Source organism: Cynara cardunculus (genome assembly GCF_001531365.2).
Source record: "Cynara cardunculus var. scolymus isolate 2C chromosome LG 16, CcrdV1, whole genome shotgun sequence".
In the NCBI taxonomy this organism is placed as follows: Eukaryota; Viridiplantae; Streptophyta; class Magnoliopsida; order Asterales; family Asteraceae; genus Cynara; species Cynara cardunculus.
The window spans coordinates 20,289,333-20,311,335 of NC_037543.1; the positions used below are offsets into that span (position 1 = coordinate 20,289,333).

Here is a 22,003-nt window from a genome sequence, read left to right on the forward strand (position 1 = left end):
GTTTACCAAGCCGCTACCTTCACAACGGTTTCTCCTATTACGGTCCAAGCTACAGGTCGCTCCCCGGCCTTARCTTGCGGGGGAATATTAGACAATTAAGTGTGATATATATATATATATAATTATATTAGAGGGTCTAGAGTGTAAATATATCTCTTATATATATCCCTGATTGTAATCGATATATATATACATAATTACCAAGTTTATCTTGGGCTTTCATGGAGAGAATAAGCAAAAGAGGAAGTGCATGGACTACTAGGAGTGAAATCCTAATACTCCCTGAATCCCATGGCAATTGCAATGCCTTCCATTTTGGGATGTCCCACAAAAACTGCTGCATTTCCATTTTTGGAGGGTTTTCAACCTATTTAAGTAGGTCATAGTTATCTAATTTCCTGTCATTGTTATGAAAATGTTGTTAATATTGATTTAGATCAACAAGATTTTCCTTTTTTGTTGTTGGGGTATTTTAGACATTTAACTAATAGCCAAACACTTAAACTGTGTGCATAATCACATGTTTCAATTTTCATAAGACCGGAGAATAGATCTTACTTCCATCATTAGTCTGACCACCGAAGATCCCATAGAGAACAAGTACTTCAAACAAAACTTAGTAGGAAATCTAGGCAATGGTAGACCTTACTATTGAGCTAAGCCTCTTCCCCTTTAGAAAAATTTAGTAGGAAACAAGGTCCTAGAACAAAAACTATATGGCCATATCCAAACTGAGTTAGTTCTAAACTTTGAAAAACGGCAATCTATTTATCTGACCTCCTGCTGTGTAATTGATGAAGTGAAGACATCAACCAGCTCCGGTCCTTATCTTCAACTTTATCTTCGACTTTTCCCTCAGACTTATCAACCAGAAAGTTAAGTCTCCTGGTAGTTATCTGGGAAGAAACAATGCACATACATACGATTAGGACTACATCAAATAATTTGAAAAAAGTAATTACAGGAAAGATGCAATATATTTTTATAGCATCAACCATCAACTGTAACAGGTTAGTGATCTAAGTTCTCCTCTTTCCATTTTAGAAATCGTCTAAAACTATTTTGTGCATGAGTCCTAACTCCTAAATGCTAACTAATCATATACGAAAAATATTGTACAAAACATACACATATTAATTCCCACCAATACTCAATTATTATCCAACTTTCCATTTTTAGGATGCTTCAAAACTAGTGTCATTCAAAAGGATGCTTCAAAACTAGTGTCATTCAAAAAGTCAAGTACTTTTTTCAATTTAATGCTACAGATTAAAAGGTAACACTGTCTGCTGGTTTCAGTTTATTTAGTAGTCCTTCCATCTCATGAAAATTCCAAGAGTTTCTTTTTTGAGATGTCCAATAAAATTACGACATTTCCTTTTCAGAAAGTTTCCAATTTAATATTACTTATTGCCAATTGCAGCATTTCCTTTTTAGAAGTTCCCAATTTGACACAATGTATCGGACATCATCAACTTTACAAACAAATAGACTATACTAATCTTGGTCCACAAAATTTCTCTACTTTCCCTTTATTTAATGAGTATTATAGATATGTGTCAGAAGTCAATTTTCTTAACTATGTTTCAAGTTAAAAATTTCAATTTTGATGTCCCTTTATTGAATGAGTATTATAGATATGTGTCAGAAGTCAATTTTCTTAACTATGTTTCAAGTTAAAAATTTCAATTTTGATGGAACGGATGCAACACTTAATATAAGACCAACTGATCTTATAATATATAGGGTCAGGTTCACAGGGAAAACTGCAAAAAAAATAAAAAACTGAGGAACACCCTGGTAAACGTTCATATGGACGGTATGCACATGTGCATACTAGTAATTTGTAAGCAATTTGTCTGGTATGTCATGCACATTTGTATAAAAACCAGAAACAACTTCAATTACTTGTATGCACATGTGCATAAATGAGTGGTTACCAGGGTGTTCCTCAGTTTTTATTTTTTGGGGGTTTACCCCTGAACCTCCCTCTCTCTATATATAAACCTATTTAAATGTGAAAGATAATTTAGGAACAAAGACAGAGGATGGTTAAAAATATCATAAATTCTTGAACATTACCTGAAATGTTCCTTGTCGAACTTCTAGTGGTCGGACCATCGATGCTGGAAGCTCAAGAATAATTATTTCATAATGTTCACCGGGACTGTATCCAGGGCCAGCTGTTGATGTACTCTGTCCTAAGTCTTGGTAATTCGTAACTTGAGGTTCTGTAGAATCCATTGGCACCTGCAACTGCTGCTCTGGAGTCCCAGATGGCCTTGTCTGAATATCCTCATACAGCCACATCTCATCCGTGTTTCCCTCTATGTTAACAACTGCATCTTGCTCATCCTCCATGTTTACTAGTAGTCTCGAAATAGCTTCTGTAGCCAAAATTGAATTAGAAGGACAAGTTGCATTCTCTTTATCACGTTCCAGCTCCTTAGGGTCTTCACAATTTGCAGCAGCACCAGCATGATCTGATCCTTTAAAGTCCCTCTTTAAACATCTACGCATCCTTGTAGAGCTCTCCAAGCATTCTATCTTCCAGAAAACCTAGCATTGAAAGTTCTTTTTCAGATATTTAAAACCTAGAGAGAGGCTAAAGGGAAAACCCCCCAAAAAAATGAAAAGCTGAGGAACACCTTGGTAACCGTTCATTTGGACGGTATGCACATGTGCATACAAGTAACCGAAGTTGTTTCTTGGTTTTTATGCACGTGTGCATACCGGACAAATTGCTTACAAATTACTTGAATGAACATGTGCATACTGTCCAGATGAACTGTTACCAGGGTGTTCCTCAGTTTTCATTTTTTTGCCGTTTTCCCCTGAACCTGACCCGTAAAACCTATATTCACAAAAAGACTGGGAACATGGTCAAGAACAGTAGCATACTCGTTCAGGAGTGCAAAGATTTTCAGTTAATAATCCAAAACGACTTTCAGTCTCGATCAGATAACGGATGAGTTTCCGCCAGGCACGTATACCAGTACATAGACGATGCCGAGCAATAAAATCAACTCGGGCATGTCTATCGACCTGAAAATATGAAAAATTGAATTTAGGACTTCCATTTGAATTTGAAAACAAACAAGGAAGAAAGAACAGGCACAACAATACCTCTGATCGTTGCATGTTTCTAGCAAAAGCTAAACTCCCAACAAGGAGAGCAACAAATTTATACGACAGTGCGTTGAAGTCTTTCCCGTAGACAGATTTTGTATCCACCGACTGCAAGCATTCCATCCAGGCAGTTCCCATTGCTTCAGAAACATTCCATCTCATTACACGTTCCATATCGCTTTTACTCCGACGCTGTCCAGATGTAGCCATTGCCACAGCCGTTAAACCTCTTCCAGAACCAATTTTAGCATTTCGTTCGATATCACGAGCAGCAGCCAAAGCAGCTGCTCTTGCAGCAGCTTTGTCCTTTAAAACAGCTGATGATTTCTTGGGTACCGCTAAGGGTTCTTGAAAGCTTGAAAACGTATGAAGTTTAGCTGTTTTTCTCTCATGCAAAGTAGAAGAGTCACGCTTTAGATGAACATTTATTGCAGGAGCAGGGGTGGCGGTCTCCGCTCCAGCAGCACCTGCGGCAATCATGGCCAATGCCATTGCAGCAGGTGGAGATGCAAAAGAAGCAGCCCAGGCAGGAGTGATCATAGCAAGGGCACTCTAGTCGCAATAATTAGACATGTCAGATGTTTGGCAATAAGGACCAAAGAGAAAATGCGAGGCATGGGAAGAGATCTTTTCGCTAAATTGTAAAAGAGTCCCAATCCTAGTTGTTTTTTCAGCTGATGTTTTACAGTTTATAACCAGGCTCTGATGCCATTATATAAAATATAGGCGTTTGGTTTGATGGAATGGTTCCGAGGATTTGGATTTCGTGGAAGGATTTGGAATTAGAAGGATTTGGATTTGGAAGGATTTGGAATCTTCGGTGTGTTTGGTTCGTATGATTCGGATATCAAGATGAAATCCATTCTTTATAAATAATTTATAAAAACAAATCATAAATAATTAAATTACCTTTTTATTAATTGATTACTACAAAAAAAAGGTTTTAACATATTTTTAAATATTATTACATAACAATCCTACGAAATCCCGTAAAATACCAACCACCCTCGTGGGATTTCAAAATCCTATGTTTGTGGGATTTTCAATGAAATCTCGGAATTTCAAATCCGGGAAATCCTTTCAGACCAGACATGAGATTGGAATGGAATTCAATTCCAAATCCAATCCCATCCTTCAAACCAAACGGGACCTCAGTGAATAATTGTTTCTTATTATTATAGACAAAACTCCCTTTGTGTATATACATCAGAAATATGATAAGATAAACAAGTATAATATCATAAGGATAAAGATAAACTATAAGGGAAACCAAAATGAACTAGGATTAGGATTTTTGTAGCATCCAACAATCTTTAAGCAGCACCAATAATAGAAGATTATGGTATACCAATATGGATGACAGATGTGATGCTTTGGTAGAAATTAAGTGAACAATTATGAACAAAGAACCTAACGGAAAGGTAAGACATGTAGAGAAGAGTTACGCGTCACTAACATGGAACATGCATTTAATGAAATCGTGAAGGTAACTAAGGGGCCGTTTGGTTGGTTTTCCATTAGCTCCAGTATGGATAAAGTTGTCTATGTGGATTAATCTATCTGTATAGATTGGAAAGGTTTTTGTTTGGAAGGGGGTTTTCATAAATGGAAGGAGCATGGATTTTAATTGGAAGGGGCAGGTTTGAAGAAATTTAGCTTTTTGCATAAAGCTCCCCCTAGAAGCTTACTAAATAAGCCACTTTCTATATCATTAAGCCACTACCAAACAGTCATGTATAGCTGACTGAATAACATGCGAGTCCCGTTAAGCTCATTAAGTTTCTAGCAAACAGGCCCTAAGCTGAAGTCTATATTTTGCTAAGAAACTAGTACCCCCACCAAGGAGCTAAGGCAGTGAGGCTGTTAATTACATGCATGCACATAAGGCTTTAAAACTGAAGCAAAGCCAACAAAAGTAATAACCTTTCTTTACTATTGGCAAGAGGAAAGTACAAGAAATAGAACATTTAAGTTTCATAACACAAGAAACACAAAATATTGGCAAAAGAGAGGGAGAGTAGCGGAGGGGGGACCCTGGTTTGGCTGGGTTTTAAGAGACCAAAAGCAAAAGATCATATATACCCCCACAAAGTCACTAATTGGTATTTTACATCATGGTAGAATGCTCCCAGCTTCAACAACCACTTACTAGTTTTCCTTGTAATGAATAACTACCAACATAAAGAGGAAGGGAAGAGTGAACGGAGCTTGATTGGAGCAACTGCTAATGTTACTATGATAGGACAGTCATGGGTTCAAGTTGCAGGATTAATATTTTTGCAAAACGGGAAGTGATGCTCAAAAACATCAGGGGAAGTTGGTGCACTAGGGTTGCTCTCAAGTCCTAAGTAGTTAAAAACTTCATGATATAAATATGACAAAACCCAACTCAAAGTAGCATAAGAACAAATAATAGAAACTCGTAGTCCAGTGAAGTAATAAGAGAGGAGAGTAGAGGAAACTAGTTCAACCTCTATAGGCGTTGCATCAGCATCTAGGGCTGGGTCATCAACAGCAAGAGGATTTAAACCATCTTGGGTAGCAAATTCATAGATTCCGGCCAAAAGAGGGCGCCACCTCCTTAGAACAGCTACAAGTGGTGGCACAATAGCCTCTAGATACTGTTTCCGAAGAGGGGCTCTGTCCTGGCTGACAGCATGCCACACCTGCATATGCCTTACGTTAAATAACTAAACAAGAATACTTTCTCAATGAAGTAATCATTAAGCATGAAGCAAGTGAAAACCTCAGCTTCAAGAATACAAGTAGTTGCATAGCAGAGATAATACCGGGAAATATATCATGTAAAATATTTAAGGGTTTTTTAAAAAATGTCAGTCCGTCTAAAACAAACCTCCGAATATAAAACGCATGACGCGACCAACACTCTCTGTCGCTTGGGCTCAGAAACTGGCATCTTCAGGATAGGCGCAAGCACACTGTTCATCATAGATGAAAAAGTTAGTTGCACCTAGTTATAATAATTGATAGAATATGTGAAACCCCCATATCATTCTCCAAACGATCCCTTGAGGAGAAAGGAAAGGTTCCAACAGATATACAGAAGAAATGGTCCAAGTCTAGCCGATATGGGACTCCAACAAGAATGAAGTGCCAAACTGCCATGCAATTACCCCCCCCCCTCCCCTTCTCCAGCTTTACACCAAGACCCCCATAGCTGCTAGGAAATAAAATGATAGAACAGTCTCAGATTTAATAATGCTGATCTAAAGTTACTCATATCTATTTTGATACCATATTAGGCATGCGCTTGGAATCTGTAAGATCCCACATTGGTTAGATAGAGGAACTAAGGTTGCCTTATAAGGGATTGGATACCTCCTCTACCAGACTCGTTTTAAAACCGTGAGTCCAGGCGTGCGGATAAAGCAGACAATATCTGGTACGGTTGGCCTTGGATGTTACAAAATCATTATTTTCGTAGTATCATTATGTAACCGCTGAATATGGTTTCTAATATTTTTTCCTTTTTGTGATTTTAGACCTGCAAGCCCACCTCGTGGAGATAAATGTGAAAGGGTTCTTCCTCAATAACGATTCAGTAACATTTCCGTGAATAGTTGCAATCTTGCAGACTAAAAAAGCGACCCAGATATCATACTTTCCACCATCCTGATAAGAGATTTCAGATCAAATAGCAGAAAAAGAAGAATGTTAGTGGAAGTATACCTCCATAATAATGCTGAACGGGGCTGCTGCGTTGATGTCCAAGGACTGCTTTCTAAGGATGACGGAGCACTTCCATCTTCTCCATGTGATCTTTCAGCCAACCCATCATCAAGATTAGCATTTTTCATAAGCATGCCATTTCCACCATCATCATCTTCCCTCAGAGAAAGAAGTGCCATACGAAGCATGCATAAAAAGGGTTGGTCACTATCTAACAATTGATAAAGAGCCGCCATACCTCCCATCCCTGTACCAGTACCTCCACTGATACCAAGCCCCCCACTAAGTCCAGATTCATCTAACAACAAAGCTTGTAGCATGGAGACACATTTCTTTATTAACGGAATTTCAACCCAGTTACCATTCGAATCTTTCTCCAAACAAGATTTCCAGGAGTCCCAGCCACTGCCACCACCACCAAAGTCAGCTGCATTTGAAGGTTGACCAACCCCATACCACAGCCGGCTTCTATATTTCCATCCATCGGCTAAATCCTTCACACAACTTCCATATGACACAAAAGCACAAGAAACAGAGTCATAAGGTTCAGCTGCCGCTGCAGCTGTAAGACGTTCCATTACGGATGCCGAAATTTCCCCCTTACCATCAGCCATAGAAGCAAGAACCTGATGAATATAACAATAAAACTTTATCACTCAAAGGCAATGAATTATATTAACTATGGCAGCTCGACAAAAGGAACAAGTTAACAATGATAGAGAGTTTCTTGATGCATGCACTGGAACAACTTAAAACGTACATCAAAAGGAAGTCCTTCAGAGTCCTTAGATGAATCCCCTCCTTCCAACGGTTTTGTGATTGCAGAGGGATTTGTAGAGTTACCCACATGTAGGACAGCTGAAAGAGGAGAAGCAGAACCAGCTTGAGTGCGGGTAGAGCTAAATAGTTTGCTTTGCAAGCGCAAATGATCTTCAACAAGCATTAACATCACAATTCCGTTCTCAACCAAAGCCACAGAAAGCTGGGCAGCATTCTCTATTTCTGCCTTAGAGATTTCAGGTGGTAATCCATAGGATGCAACACCAGCAGATGCTGCAGCAATTACTTGAGTCTGCAGCAAAAAAGAAAAGACGTTTCATGTAGCATACTGTGGTTCTCAGTATTTCTGTGTTTGCCAAAAGTTCTTTCCAAAACAAATAAAGAGGTAACAAAAAATAAGGATGAAAAATAAGATAACTTCTTGCCACATGCATGTACGTAGTTACTTGTCAGCAACCAAAGATCTCTCTCCACCTATGGTATAGCATAAGGTGTACAAGAAACCGACAAACTGCCCAACCCTCCCAACCCACCATGCTAACAACCCAATTAAACTCAACCTGCTAAAACGCCAACCTGCCAAATCGCCAATTAGGAGGGTTGAAATTGGGTTGGCCTAGCTCAACCCAACCCAACCTGCCAACCCACTGCTAATATATATATAACTTCGATAAAGTTCTATTTATATGTATATATAATATACTAGTCTATTTTATATATAGTAATAATGTTTATCACATATTAATAACGTGTAAAATTTTATTTAATGTTTGTTGAGTTTATGTTTGAAACGCCCAAAAGCATCCTATAAACCTATTGTAACTTTTTTAGATAGGATACTTTATAGTTTGCACCTATAAACTTAAGTCATGAAATATTTCATTCGTCAAATTTATGTAATAACTACTAACCCGCCTCAACCCGCAAGGGTTGGGTTGGGTTATACTTTTGAAAGGGTTGAGTTGGGTTGAGATTTTCTAAACCGCCATAATTGGGTTGGTTTGTAAAAAAGCCGTAAACCGCCCAACCCAACCTGCATACACCCCTAGTATTGCATTCAAGTCTTGTCCAATCAGCAGCAGGTTCAGTCACCTCTCACAATTGTTCATAAGCAAAGAAAGGGGGAAAACTGTAGAAACTTAAATAGTATGGTAAAAAAATCCAGGACTGGGGACTGGAAGATTCACCTGAACTCGCAGCTCTCTGGCAATGAAGTCCAGCAACTCACCAAAAAGCCTTCTTTTAAAGATAGGCAATGATTTCTCACGCCTAGCAAAAGAAAATCAAACACCACCATGGTCAACAATTGGAAAAGATAATTAAGATGAAGAAACAATAACTCTTAAACAAGGAAAACAATTTGTTTCTACCAGGAGACTATTATGGATTGTGATACTATGATTTGGATCATGCCAAAAATTATAATCATTGTATTAGATATGGAAACACAATATGCTTCACCTATGCCACTATGCTTTCTAGGATAATTTTGCATTTTTAAGAGTTGGTCCATTTTCTTCTGGTACACATTTTAAAATCTTACTGTTTCTTTTTCTGACATAACTATTCTCGAGTAATCTAAACCTGAGTAGGGTTATAATACTCTTTATTATTCAAGTCACGATGCCTTTCTAGAGAACAATGTACCTGGCCCGCTGCTCTCCCGTGCTAGATCCCCCTATCATCGAAAGCCATTCTGCACAATGAATTGTAGCTTCAATATCCTGTCAAGGGAAAGTATGACCAAACAATATAAATGAACTGATGATGCTTGAAATTGACCCACAGATGCATCAAAGATGATGAAAGTAAACAAAAACATGATGTTTTAGCGCAAATCAATAGCCTGTGCTTAAAAAATTTAACAACATTTCATCAATAAGTTGCATGGTTAGATAAACTGCAACAAACCAGGTTGACACTGTTTGCAATATGTGATTTTAGGCATGACGCATTACCTCCACATAATGAACATATGTGCTGATTCCCTTGATTCTAAAGTTCATAGAATGTATTATCCTCTAGTTTCCAATAGATTGACATAACTAAAAAGTGTGTTGTTCAAGGTAGCATTGCTTCAAACACTGAATTTAAATAGCAACCATATCATATACTACCAGAAACAAAACTCTTAGGAGGCGTTTGGTTTGATGGAATGGATTTGAGAGATTTGGATTTCGTGGAAGGATTTGGAATTGAAGGGAATTGGACTTGGAAGGATTTCGTATCTTTGGTGTAATTGGTTTGTAGGATTTGAAACGGAATTGAATTCCATTCTTTATATATAATTCATAAAAACAAATTATAAATAATTATAAAAATAATTAAATTACCTTTTTATTAATTGATTATTACAAACAATTGTTTTTAACATATTTTAAAACATTATTACATACAAATCCTACAAAATCATGTGAAATACCAACCACCCCCGTGGGATTACAAAATCCTATGTTTGTGGGATTTCAAATCCGAGAAATCCTTCAAACCAAACATGGGATTGGAATGGAATTCAAATCCGAATCGCTCCAAATCCAATCCAATCCGGCAAACCAAACGGGACCTTAGTACACGGTGACAATTATCCTAAAATTCAATTTAGTATTATCTGAGAAGAAGATTTCTTTCAAAAGGCATGAAACTCTACAAAGGTCACTTAGGAGTTGAGACCAATCCAATTAGCAAACTTCCCTTTTCACTTTACACATCAGCCAGTGCATTTATCAGCGAACGTGAGTTTTAATCTATGTGAATTGTGCTGCTTTACATATTAACATAATTTTTGCATTTCTTTTAATATTCTGAAAGTGATAGTACTACACGAATAAAGCATAAAACATGAGGCTGCTCATAAACCAACTAGCTATTGTCAGTCAGTTGGCCAAAAAACTAACATATATGGACAAGTATGAACATTACCATAGCCGAACTATAACTTATAAGATAGTTAAACATCATCCAGACTTACATGTTGAATAACAGATTAATAAAAGGAATTGAGAAATACCAAGCTTAAGTGGTTGATTTGCAAAAAGGAAAAGGTGACAACCCACTGAAACTCTTGCAGCCAAATACGAAAATTGGATTTGTAATTTTTTGCAAATTACTTGCATCTAGTTTTATGAACAGTAGTAAATCGGTTTTGCTCATTCAAAACATTTGTTTATCTACACATCTTGTTTCTAGCAATGTTCAAAAACTGTATCCATAGTAAACCAACATTAGTTGTCTATATATGGAGAAAGGTGTAGTGATTTATAGCTAGCAATGAAAAAGTTTCCTCTGGGTTTGCATACCAAAAAATACATAAAACTAAACTAGAATACCTTTTAAAAATATGTTCTTTATAATAAAAAGTTGGGTAGTTTTATAATTTAAATAATCTTTTTAAAGGGTTTTAATTCCTTTCCTTTCCTTCCCTTTCCTTCCACATGTGGAAGGAAAGTTTTGGGAGGGAACTTGTGATTATTTTCCTTTTGTTTCCTTCCCTTTCTCTCCTAAAAGAAGTTTAGAGAACACGTGTTTTTTTACTTCCCCCCATTTCCCTCCCTTTCCTTTTCTTCCTTCGTAAAAAAGGTTTCGAGAACACAACGTTAGTTACTTATAGATGATGAAGCATTGCTCACTGTCATCGATCACTTGAAAGTGTTTACTTGTAAGATTTTAGTGCGTATAGTTTTTGTTTGTCCAAGCTAGTGGGAATAATTCAACACACTAGGAGTCCCAAATCTTCGGAAGCTTCAGTTCAGCAAAATCCAAAAGTTTAAGAGTTAATAGGCAAAGACAGGACTCTTGTGATACTAAAAATGGAAAGGATAAGGTATATGAAAGGCATAAAGATTAGCTACATCAGAAGAAATAATGAGAAAGTTTATGGGGGAGGAGAGTAAATGGAATACAACCTTCCATCCGTCCTTCTCACGCATTGAATGCTCTAACATGATAACAAGAAAATTGTGTACAAGGTCTTCAACATCTCTTATGCTTGAAGACATTGAAGCATTCATTGCACCCATCTGTAGGAATAAGTAATACATTTAAAGGATGTAAGAGGAACTCCCGCGATCCCAAAATAAATGCTATGTCTGACTAGGCATAAAGGTTAATGGAAGTGTTAGACTATTGGTGAAATATCTAAAATAACCCACAGAAAGAATGAAATATAAGAATCTTGAGGACCTATTTTCTGATGATAGCTAAGAGGCAAAGATGTGATTTGCTATTTCAGAAGAAAAAGAACACTAATGGGCAAAGATGAAACTTTGGATTGAAACTTTGCCAAAAAGAAAAATGTTGCATTTATTTCGACATCCCAAAAGGGAATTGTTTGAAATTAGGTGCTGAAGGATTAATCTTCCAAAGTCACCCTTTTGTGCACAGGCTTTGTGCTCAGTTCAAGAGGAGAAGGTATCACCTCATGATTAGATATGAGAATTTCCAAGAGCCAATCTGGCCATTCCTCCATCTTTGTGAGTCTGCTTCTATTTTCTGGATGACTGCAAGCCAAAATCAGAAGATCCTGAAATCAAAAGAAGTAAATATATAAAGGTGAAAAAAAATCATGGATGATGGTAGAAACCTGAAACAGTAATCAAGACAAAGTTATTCAAAATCATTTGCTTCCTATCAATAGATTATTTAGTGGAAACACTAAGAACATCAAACAAAATTGATAAATAGGAGACAGGATAAGAATATGTGACACTGAACAGAAGAGTGAGAGAAGAAAAGGGAAACAAACTATGAAGAAGCAAAGAGTTAAGAAAGAAGCTGAAAGGAGACTATGAATTAAATGAGTGATGAAAAGGTATGATATGCATGTTGTTACAAGTTTCTATTTGTTTAACCTTTATGTTAAGAAAGCAAATTCAATTTTCATCACTTTCAATAACTTCATGCAACCAGAACTAAAATACAAAGTATGCCATACTCCTGAATGAAGGGAGTGAAAGTAGTACCTGTAATGCTCGAGTTTGAAAACTCTTTGTCGCATATGGCAGTGAACGCAAAAGAACTAACAAGAGCTCTAAATGCTCAAAGCGATGCCGTGGATCATAGAAGTTCATTTCCTCATCTGTTGTTGATGTATTTAACTGAAAAGGGAAAAAATAGATCATACTGAAAACACGGAAAAGGTTCTTAATACACAAAAACGTCATCTCATGCTTAATGGATGATATCGAATTAAAATCTGCTTCAACAGGGAACCAATATTCTCAGCAAGTTGCCTATGTGGTCAAATGTTTTGTTTAACTGATGACTGGTGACAAACTTAACATGCATCAAACAGAAACTTTTTCAGTTCTAGATTCATGCTGAATGGATCAATAAATTGATTATCATTTCAATTCCGGTTACAGCTCCAGCAAGAGGACTTTTAAACCCTGCACAACATCTTTGATGATTTCTATCTCGATCTTTAATTGGAAAATTTTGGTTCTTGAGAACAAATGAAGTGGCTGCAGGGAACAAACAGTATAACAATAAGTATTTGTTAGAGTAGCTCACCAATCATTTCCTTCCCCTCTTGCACTATCTTAAGTTCAAAATTAGGATCTGAGTCAGCACAATAACACTCCTTTTATGCATTCTTAGTTGAATAATTTGTCATCTTGTAACTTATTAAAGAGCCGTTCTTGGCATAATAGAATATTCAAATCCCCATTCACCAAACTTACATTATTTGACTTGTAGGGGTAAGAATGGTTCAATGCGGAAAAGCTTGCAGATTTGTGGTTTGAGGGGGAGTATCAGCTTGGTGAATGTGGATTACTCACCCATTGGGGAGATTACCCCAACATGTACAAATGTATAGTACCTTATCAGTTATGGAAGTATTTAGAAAAAGAAAAACCCTAATATACTTTGATAAACTCGTTTCCCATAAGCTTAGATTTTGGCTAACAAATGGGTTTGAGATTGTATGACGGGCCTTCCATGTTGATTCTCATTTTCCGCAACTATTATCACATAAATGAAAAACTGCATACATGACTAGTAACAAGAGAAAACAAGACGTGTAATTTGGAAGCAACGAATCTTTGATCTTAGTCAAAATGAGAGAAAATATTTGGCAGCAATTGTCCTGGAAGTTGGCTATGACTATCAGCATCCCACTATCTCTTCAACAGTTTTTGGAGGTCGATTAAGAAGTAACCATATGCATAGTTGTTAAAAGCGCGCCTAGGCTCTAAGGCCCATAAGGCTCAAGGCCTTGATCTTTTTTTAAGTCGAGGCTAGGCATATTCACGGGGGCTCACTGAGGTGTTGCGCCTTGGGGGCCTAGGCGCCCCTCATAAAGAGTTGCTCACTAGTCAAACCCTAATATTAAATAAGTTTTCTTATTTTCTCATCTCCTAGACTTCTTAAAGAAAGAGTTACTATATAGATGAGATAAGTCAAACCCTAATATTAAATACCCAGTCCTTAGAACTTCAAGCCTCCTCTATAGATACCAGGACCTTAAAACTTCTCCTTCACGTCTCACACTTTAAACCCTTATCCCTTCTGCCTCTATCAAAGTACCGTTGGTTGCTGCATTGGAGGCTCGTACTTGCTGCATAACTGAGTTGTGTGTAACTGTGTGTGTATACATATTTCTATCTTGATACGATCCGCCTCGCATTCCTAAGGCCCACGCCTCGTGCCTAGGCCCCAGGACCCCAATGCACTTAAGTGCGCCTTGAGCCTTTAACAACTTCGACCATATGAAACTTCACCAAAATAAATGGCAAACACATTCAGTATATGTGTCCTATACCAAAGTCTACAATAAGCAATATCAGTAAGAAAATGCAAATGAAGAATTATTATAAATGGAAACAAAAATGTGAAAAATAAACTGCAATATTGGTAAAATAGTTGGGATATAACAGTACAAGGAATAGTAAGCATACCGAGGCACCCAATAAAGCTGCGTAGACGTTCCCAGTCATAAGCCTGTTCGGTGCTGCTTGCAGAGTCTTTTGCAAAGCAAAATGTAGAAGAGAAACTTTATCATCAAACATACTACCTGCACCCTCAAGCAAGCCATAAAGGTTGCCTGTAAGATCTGGAGGAGCAATAGAACCAAATTTTAGATGCCCTAAGATAATTAAAGCCCCAAAGAGGCCAACTATTGCAACAACAATGCCATCACTTTTGTCGATGTTATAAACATTGTTTCTTGCATTCTCAGCGCTGATTGAGAATCTTATACCACCCAAATTTTTTAGGAGTTGAGACTCAGAATACGAGGCTCTACTTCCTAAACTAGAGCTTGTGCATGCAAGAAGGAAACTATTACGACTCTGAGGTTCATAAGTTGACCATTCACTTCCATTCAAGGATCCAACATCATCAACATTACTTTCCAGAACCCCACTACCACTTTCGGCTTTAGATCCTAAGACCGATAGAGCTTCGTCATCAATGTCTTGAAGGTCTTGCAAGTCAAGATCTCCAGCTTTTGCCTCCCGCTGCAATAGAACCAGAAGCGTTTCTATACCACCACATGATATGAATGCCTCTGCAAAAGTCTGAGCTCTAGAAGTATTTGGTTGTACTACCAGCCTATATATCAGGTGCAATGCCCTCGCGACCTGGAAGAAGACAACTTAAGAATGTATCGCGAATAAAATAATCAAGAATCAAGGTCATAAGAAAAGCACAGATAAAACTGAAAACAATATTGAAGAACAACAATTCACTATAAGAATGTGAGTAATAGTCCCATTGATTTTAATACAAATGACCAAGGGAATTTCCGGAGAAGTTTTTGTAATCATACCCCATACAATATACAAAGCTAAGGTATGATATTCTCTAGTAGGTCTATTATAAGGACTTATATGAAGGGTATACAAAAAAATGGATGAGCAACGAGGTATCAAATAACCAGCCGCGACTTAAATTCCTGGTGTCCCTGTTAGAGATAAAAGTTATCTTTTAGTTTGTAAGCCTAGTCGTAATTACGTCTATCTTCCATTGTAGGGATAGTTATGCTCGGTGTAGAAACCTATGCAGAATAAATTAGATATCCTAGTGGCCTTTCCAAGATAGAATGGATCTTCCTTTTATTTCTAGAAATTTAAATATTGACCATTAGTTAGTCCCTAATTGAGATATAGCCCTTCATAGCGCCCATTCCTACTCCTTTTGGTTTTTAAACTAGCAAAATATTATGTAACATAAATAGTTTTCTATATAGAAAGTTATTATTTACAATATTTCTTTCCAGTCTTACAATAACGATATATAGTAGTAAGACTCTTGTATTTGTTCTTTTCAGCATATCTTCAGAAAATTATACTGTTATCATAACCCATTTAGTGGTTAGGTTATTATATTACATTATGGGGTATATTGGATACTTATCAGGTTCAGGGGAAAACCGCAAAAAAATGAAAAACTGAGGAACACCCTGGTAACTGTTCATCTGGACGGTATGCACATGTGCATACAGGTAATTGATAAGCAATTTGTCCGGTATGCACATGGGCATAACATGCACCCGTGCAAAAAAACCAAGAAATTGCTTATCAATCACTTGTATGCACATGTGCATACCGTCCAGATAAATTGTTACCAAGGTGTTCCTCAGTTTTTCAATTTTTTGGGGTTTCCCCTGAACCTCCCTCTATTGGATACAAATTCCAATTTGAAATCTAAAGCCCATGTAAGTACGGGAAAATAAGTGATGATGATGGTGACAGTAATGGAAACAAGTAGAAGAAGAGAGATGTTCTTTTCCAAATTTATTGCATAGTATGCCACTTACCTGATTTGGTTGTGGACAATCAACCAAGAAGCCAAGCAAACAGCGAATATCATTCACAGCCATTGGAGGAGGAGCTTCCACCAGAAGAAGTTCAATAACTACTAGAAGCTCATCAACTAGAGCGTTCACTTCCCCAACCGGACGTGGTGATCCGTTCAAAGAAAATGAATTCATCGAATCTTTTTCACGAATAGTCCAATAACATCTCCTGCAGCCATCAAGAAGGGTTTGGATAGCTTTTGCATCACGCAGTACAGATGACTCTGTGAAAACCATATCTGCTAGAGACGATAAAAGCTTCTTCTGTATCCCATAGCTACATAAGCTCCAAATTTTCAGATCCAGCAACAACGTACTGAAAAGTTGCATTTTAAGTGTACAATTGTTCTTCTGAGATTGACATAAACTGACAACCGCTGCCACAATTTCCTCATCCGCCACTGTATGCTTGGCAACATCAGGTGACGATAAAGTTTTCAGAAGATGGGTTAATATTTTCGACAAAACCTCCGGCCCTCTTGCACGGCACAACTCATTGCTGTTCCCAAGGTGTTGGATTGCCACTGATATGATCCTGAATATTGGAGCGGCAAGAGAAACTGTGGCCAGACACAAATTAAGATTGCCTTGTTCCGGTTCCAAGGTATCATGGTCAACCTTGCTTACTACAAATGGAAGTAAAGACATTGGACCTCCGTATGCCAACGCCCACAAAGCTTCCGCGGGCCGCATCCTTGTAGCTACAGGTACATGCCCAAGAACCTCAGCAGGTCTTTGAAGCAATCCTGAAACATAAACGAGTAAGGGCGTGTTTTGTTAGCAGCTTAATGAGCTTAATGGGATTCAGCTTATCCGGTCAGCTATGCATGACTGTTTGGTAGTAGCTTAATGATATAGAAAGTAACTTATTCAGTAAGCTTCTAGGAGAAGCTTTATGCGGAAAGGCAAGCTTTTTTCCAAACCTGTCCTTCCCAATCAAAGAAACATACTCATTCCATCTACAAAAATACCCTTCCTGATCTATTCAGACAGATTAATCCACACATACAGTTTTATCCATTTGGACTTAATGGAAAACCAACCAAACAGCCCCAACTGTTTAAGGCACCAGATACAAAGCTACCCACATCTCAGCTACTTGTAAATATTTCTTGAACAAGAATCGAGGCCTTTGAAAAGAAATACTCCTTCCGTCTCATAATTGCTACAGCCATAGTTCAAGAGAAGTGTTCGCATATTTTTAATAACACCCTCAAATAAGACGAATATCCTGTGGATCAGTTAGGTAATTTAACAAGGGCACTTTCCAGAAAGGCAATTCCTGTAGTTTTCATGGGACACGGGGGCTATATGGTATTTCATAAAGAGGGTTAGGTTCAAGGGAAAACCACATAAAGGTGAAAAACTGAGGAATACCCTAGTAACCATTCATCTAGACAGTATGCACATGTTCATACAAGTAATTTATAAGGAATTTGTCCAAATATGCACATGTGCATGACATGCATACGTACATAGAAACCAAGAAACAACTTCAATTACTTGTATGCACATGTCCATATCGTACAAATGAACGGTTACCAATGTGTTCCTCAGTTTTCCATTTTTTGGGGGTTTGCCCCTATAAACCTCCCTCTTCATAAATATATAGGAGATATTTCAATTATAATCTCTGGCACACATGTGAATTTGTAATAGGAAAGGTGCACCCCAACTTTACTAACAATTAAGAAGGTTATAGCAATTTTAGAAACAATTAATTCTAAGAAGATGAAGATAAAAGAAAGTTCATTTACTCTTGTCACCGTCTTCAAATGCTTATTTACCCAAAAAGAAGAAGAAAGAATTTAAAAGACAACTTGTATGAAGGCTAAAGAGGTCACCGAGGACATCTATAAGCAGTATAAATTGGAAATCTTAGGGAAAAGGTATAGCAGGAAAAAGTTTTGAATATATCATTTAACAGTACATGAGAATAATACAAATGAACAAAACCTGAAGGACCGGAAGGAGAAGCATCTGGACAGTGACGGCCGTTTAGTAAACTAGGATGATATAGAAGGTGCAGGTATCCTCCTATGTCTGCATCCAGACGAGCACTTTCCTCTTCAATATTTTGCACGTGAGCATTAGTTGCCAACCACAGCAACCCTGCAGCATTACCAAATGAGGGAATTGAATCCGCCCCCCTAGAAGCCAACCTAGCAATCATCTCTGGACCGATTGGTTCTTTAAAGATATATATAGGTCCCATCTCAGCAAACAAAGGGCATTGACGAGAATTTTGATGAAAACTAGCCATGGTTGGTGGAGGATTCGTTCCAATGCAACAAAATGAAAGTGGCTTGGAGATTCGAGGGAGATCAAAAGGATGACTTTCGTGCAATTTTCCATCAATATACAATCTCACTTCACCATGTGCGCCTTGTTTGGAAGTGTTCTCCACACCAACAAAATACCAACATTTTGGCTTAAATGCATGACTAAAATGCACGGAATTCTTCTTCCCCTTTCCGCTACCACTTTCAACAACCAAAAATTGTGCATGAAAATACGCCTCTATACCCTGATTATCAGCCGATATGAAGCTAAAGAGCCGGGGCATATTCGCCTTGCCTTCATCTGCAAGTGCGCTAGCGGCAGCAGCCGCGGACATAGCTGAAAACTTTCCTGATTTAGCTTCTGCTTCTGCCGCTACTGTTGCAGCAGCAGTTGCTGTATACAAAGTGTCGGCAAACGACTCAACAAAGATCCATGTTGCAAAAGCAAACCCATTCGGGAACGGCCAACGACCCTCTCCTGGACCAAGTAAACCAGAGCTTTCACCGTCGAACTCAAATGAAGCCTGTGGGCCCCTTGCCTCCTTGCCACTCAGGGCCTTCTCCAAAGAGATCATTAAACGAGGAGCCCATGAAGTGTCAATTGTTCTTCTAACTAGCTGAAACCACATGTTGAGATCAGTTACGCTGAGAGAATGTCCAGCTAAATATTGGAGGCAGGAACATAATGGAGATCCATTCCACCTCAATTGCTTGGCTGAACCAGCATCATCAAGAAATATCTTCTCGGCTGTCTGCAAAAGAACCCCTGTCAAACCTGCTGAACTGCACATAGCTCTGTTCCTTGTACATGCTCGCAGTATAGTACGCAATCCACGAACCAGTCGAGTCCTAGGGGACATGAAACCAACACTGTCTGTTAACCAAGGAAGCCAAGGAATAAGCTCACCTGATATTACAGCAGCCCTGGAATTTCTCATCACACTAGGCGGATTATTATCCTCATCTTCTTCAAAATAGTCAACTCCCCCCATAGTGGTAAGAAGTGTATCAACTACCAAGAAAGCAACAGTATCCGTATCGAAACCTTCTCCACAATTCTCTACACCACTCACAATATCCTTCATAGTTCCCATACTTTCAGGCTGTCCCATGATTGCAGAATCCACTAAACGAATGATTTCTGCATTCTTATCTTGTGCATCGCATATTCGCTTAGGCTTTGGGGTCCAAGGGGTTCTTGGGGTCCTCGGGGTCCTTGGAGTCCTTGGAGATGAACTAACAAAAGGTGAGTGTGCAGTGAGATAACTATAAGGCGAACGAACCTCCATTGGCCCATGGCCTGAGATATGATCATGATTTACTTGAGCAGCAGCTAATGAAGACTCAAATTCAACTGCACCATTTGTGACCGGAAATCCAAAGGCATCCGTATCATCACCATATGGGTTCATTAACTTATCCAAATCTTTATCTCTATCTAAACATGCCTGCTCCAACATAGCATCCACATCCTTACTCAAATGTGTGTTACTGTCTTTGTTAACGTTACTGTTATTAACACGTTTTGAACCAGATGTTTCTGTCCGTTCTTTTTCGTCATCCATGATATATACACTTCAACTAGTTATTAAGCAACAGATATTTATACAGTCACCTGAAAGATATCATATTGGATAAAGGGTCAATCACAATCACCTAACGAGATCAATTAGAAACCACACTCAATCAAGCACACACAAGATTAAAATATTATAACATGAATATAAGAAATTGCTTAGAACGATGAACTTTACAAGTGAAGCTCACTTCAGCAATTTAAGGAGAGTAAGGAACTACTTAAAATTGTACAAATTCCAAACAATCCCATACCATTTGCAGTAATCCAAAGATTAGCAATCAAATTGTAATACAAATTAGCACGTTCAAAAGCCATAACTTAATTCTCATCTTACAAACCCTAAATAGAATCAATATCATAGAAGAATTTCAAAAATCCCCATCCATTGCGCACAATGCCCATGTAACAAGCATAGAATTAGGGTTTTCTTTAATTTCCCAAATTTATTATACATAAACAAAATAGTAGAAAAATTACAACATTACCTAATCGTCGTTTATTGAATGCTGATCATCACCGCTTTTGAAGTGAGATAAATATCAATGTTCAACTATAAACTCCATCTTCTTCGTATCATCATGGATCCATACGGTGTTTGGTATCCAACGATGATTTCAAATCGTAATCTTTTGTGGGTTTTTCGTTTTTCAAAATCCCAGTTGATGAAATTGACATGAAGAACGATGAATGAAGGCAAATGTATTGGGAATCATGATCTTGATGTTCATATGACCGAATTTAGAGCGTTGTCAACCATGCATCCCTCCATGCCTCCATGGTATAGTTGATCTTAACGTCAAAATTTTCCTTTCCAACGGTTTGTCGTTAAAACCATGGTTTATTTATTTGCATGTCACACCCATGATATTCCAGTTTCTATGCTTAATGCATCATCAAATTTCAAAAACATGCTTCTCATTTTTAACCATATTTTAGTACTTATTTTATATTATTTAAGTAAAAGTTTCTTATTTAATCATTAGTATTTATTAATATTTACTAGAGAGTACTCACGCAATGTAGCGAGACAAATCTCGATTTTAATGTTCGATTTTATTATTTGTCTCTATCGATGTTATAATACGATTTTATGTATTTTTAAGAAAGCAATAATAATTTTATTTTTGAATAAATATAAATTTGAAAAAAAAATATATATCAATGTTAATATCAAATCTACTAATTAAACGTTCTCATTTTTATGTAATTTCTTTAATTAAATTCTATTACTTATCAATGATTATCATAATTATATTTTAGATTTTTTATATTAAAAATGAGATATTTATCTTGTATTTGATTATGTTTCTCTGCAGTTAGTTACACGAATTCATATATGGAGCTTTAATAAGTTGTACTTCCGCACAGTATACTTGCAATGTAGAGTTTTAAGTAATATACATTAATAAACAATATGTTACGCATAAAAAGTGGTTTGAGTTTTTGTCAAATGTTTTATAACATAGTATAGATAATTTATTCAATATTAATAAAAAATTAATTAATTAATTAATTAATATATTTAAATCATTAAAATAAATAAATGTGGTTTGAGATATATCAGAATTTGTTTTCTCTCTCTTATGTACACAAATAACATGGTAGGGTTGGGTTCACGTAAGACAAGACTGTATTCGTGAGACACAATTTTTATACTTGAAATCATAACAAAATGTTGTGAAGGTAAAAAAAAGTCGAATCTTCACAGCAAAAACACTGTAAAGGTTACTTCACAGTGTTTTGCTG

At 37.3% G+C, this 22,003-nt stretch overlaps 1 protein-coding gene across 1 annotated transcript in view; it reads right to left on the minus strand.

Annotated features, from left to right (window-relative positions):
* Positions 1-20,243, minus strand: part of LOC112529095 (BEACH domain-containing protein C2) — a 37,193-nt gene extending 16,950 nt beyond the window's left edge. Inside the window, exons 1-16 of the mRNA XM_025140171.1 lie at positions 18,353-20,243; positions 16,358-17,142; positions 14,496-15,179; positions 12,558-12,692; positions 12,014-12,118; positions 11,502-11,615; positions 9,247-9,323; positions 8,787-8,868; positions 7,580-7,891; positions 6,820-7,445; positions 5,984-6,068; positions 5,601-5,795; positions 3,127-3,681; positions 2,902-3,045; positions 2,083-2,559; positions 778-896 (exon numbers count right to left, since the gene is read on the minus strand). Of these exons, the coding sequence (XP_024995939.1) occupies positions 778-896; positions 2,083-2,559; positions 2,902-3,045; positions 3,127-3,681; positions 5,601-5,795; positions 5,984-6,068; positions 6,820-7,445; positions 7,580-7,891; positions 8,787-8,868; positions 9,247-9,323; positions 11,502-11,615; positions 12,014-12,118; positions 12,558-12,692; positions 14,496-15,179; positions 16,358-17,142; positions 18,353-20,243 (6,386 nt within the window). The remainder of the gene's footprint in view (positions 1-777; positions 897-2,082; positions 2,560-2,901; positions 3,046-3,126; positions 3,682-5,600; positions 5,796-5,983; positions 6,069-6,819; positions 7,446-7,579; positions 7,892-8,786; positions 8,869-9,246; positions 9,324-11,501; positions 11,616-12,013; positions 12,119-12,557; positions 12,693-14,495; positions 15,180-16,357; positions 17,143-18,352) is intronic.
* Positions 20,244-22,003: the final 1,760 nt, after the last annotated feature.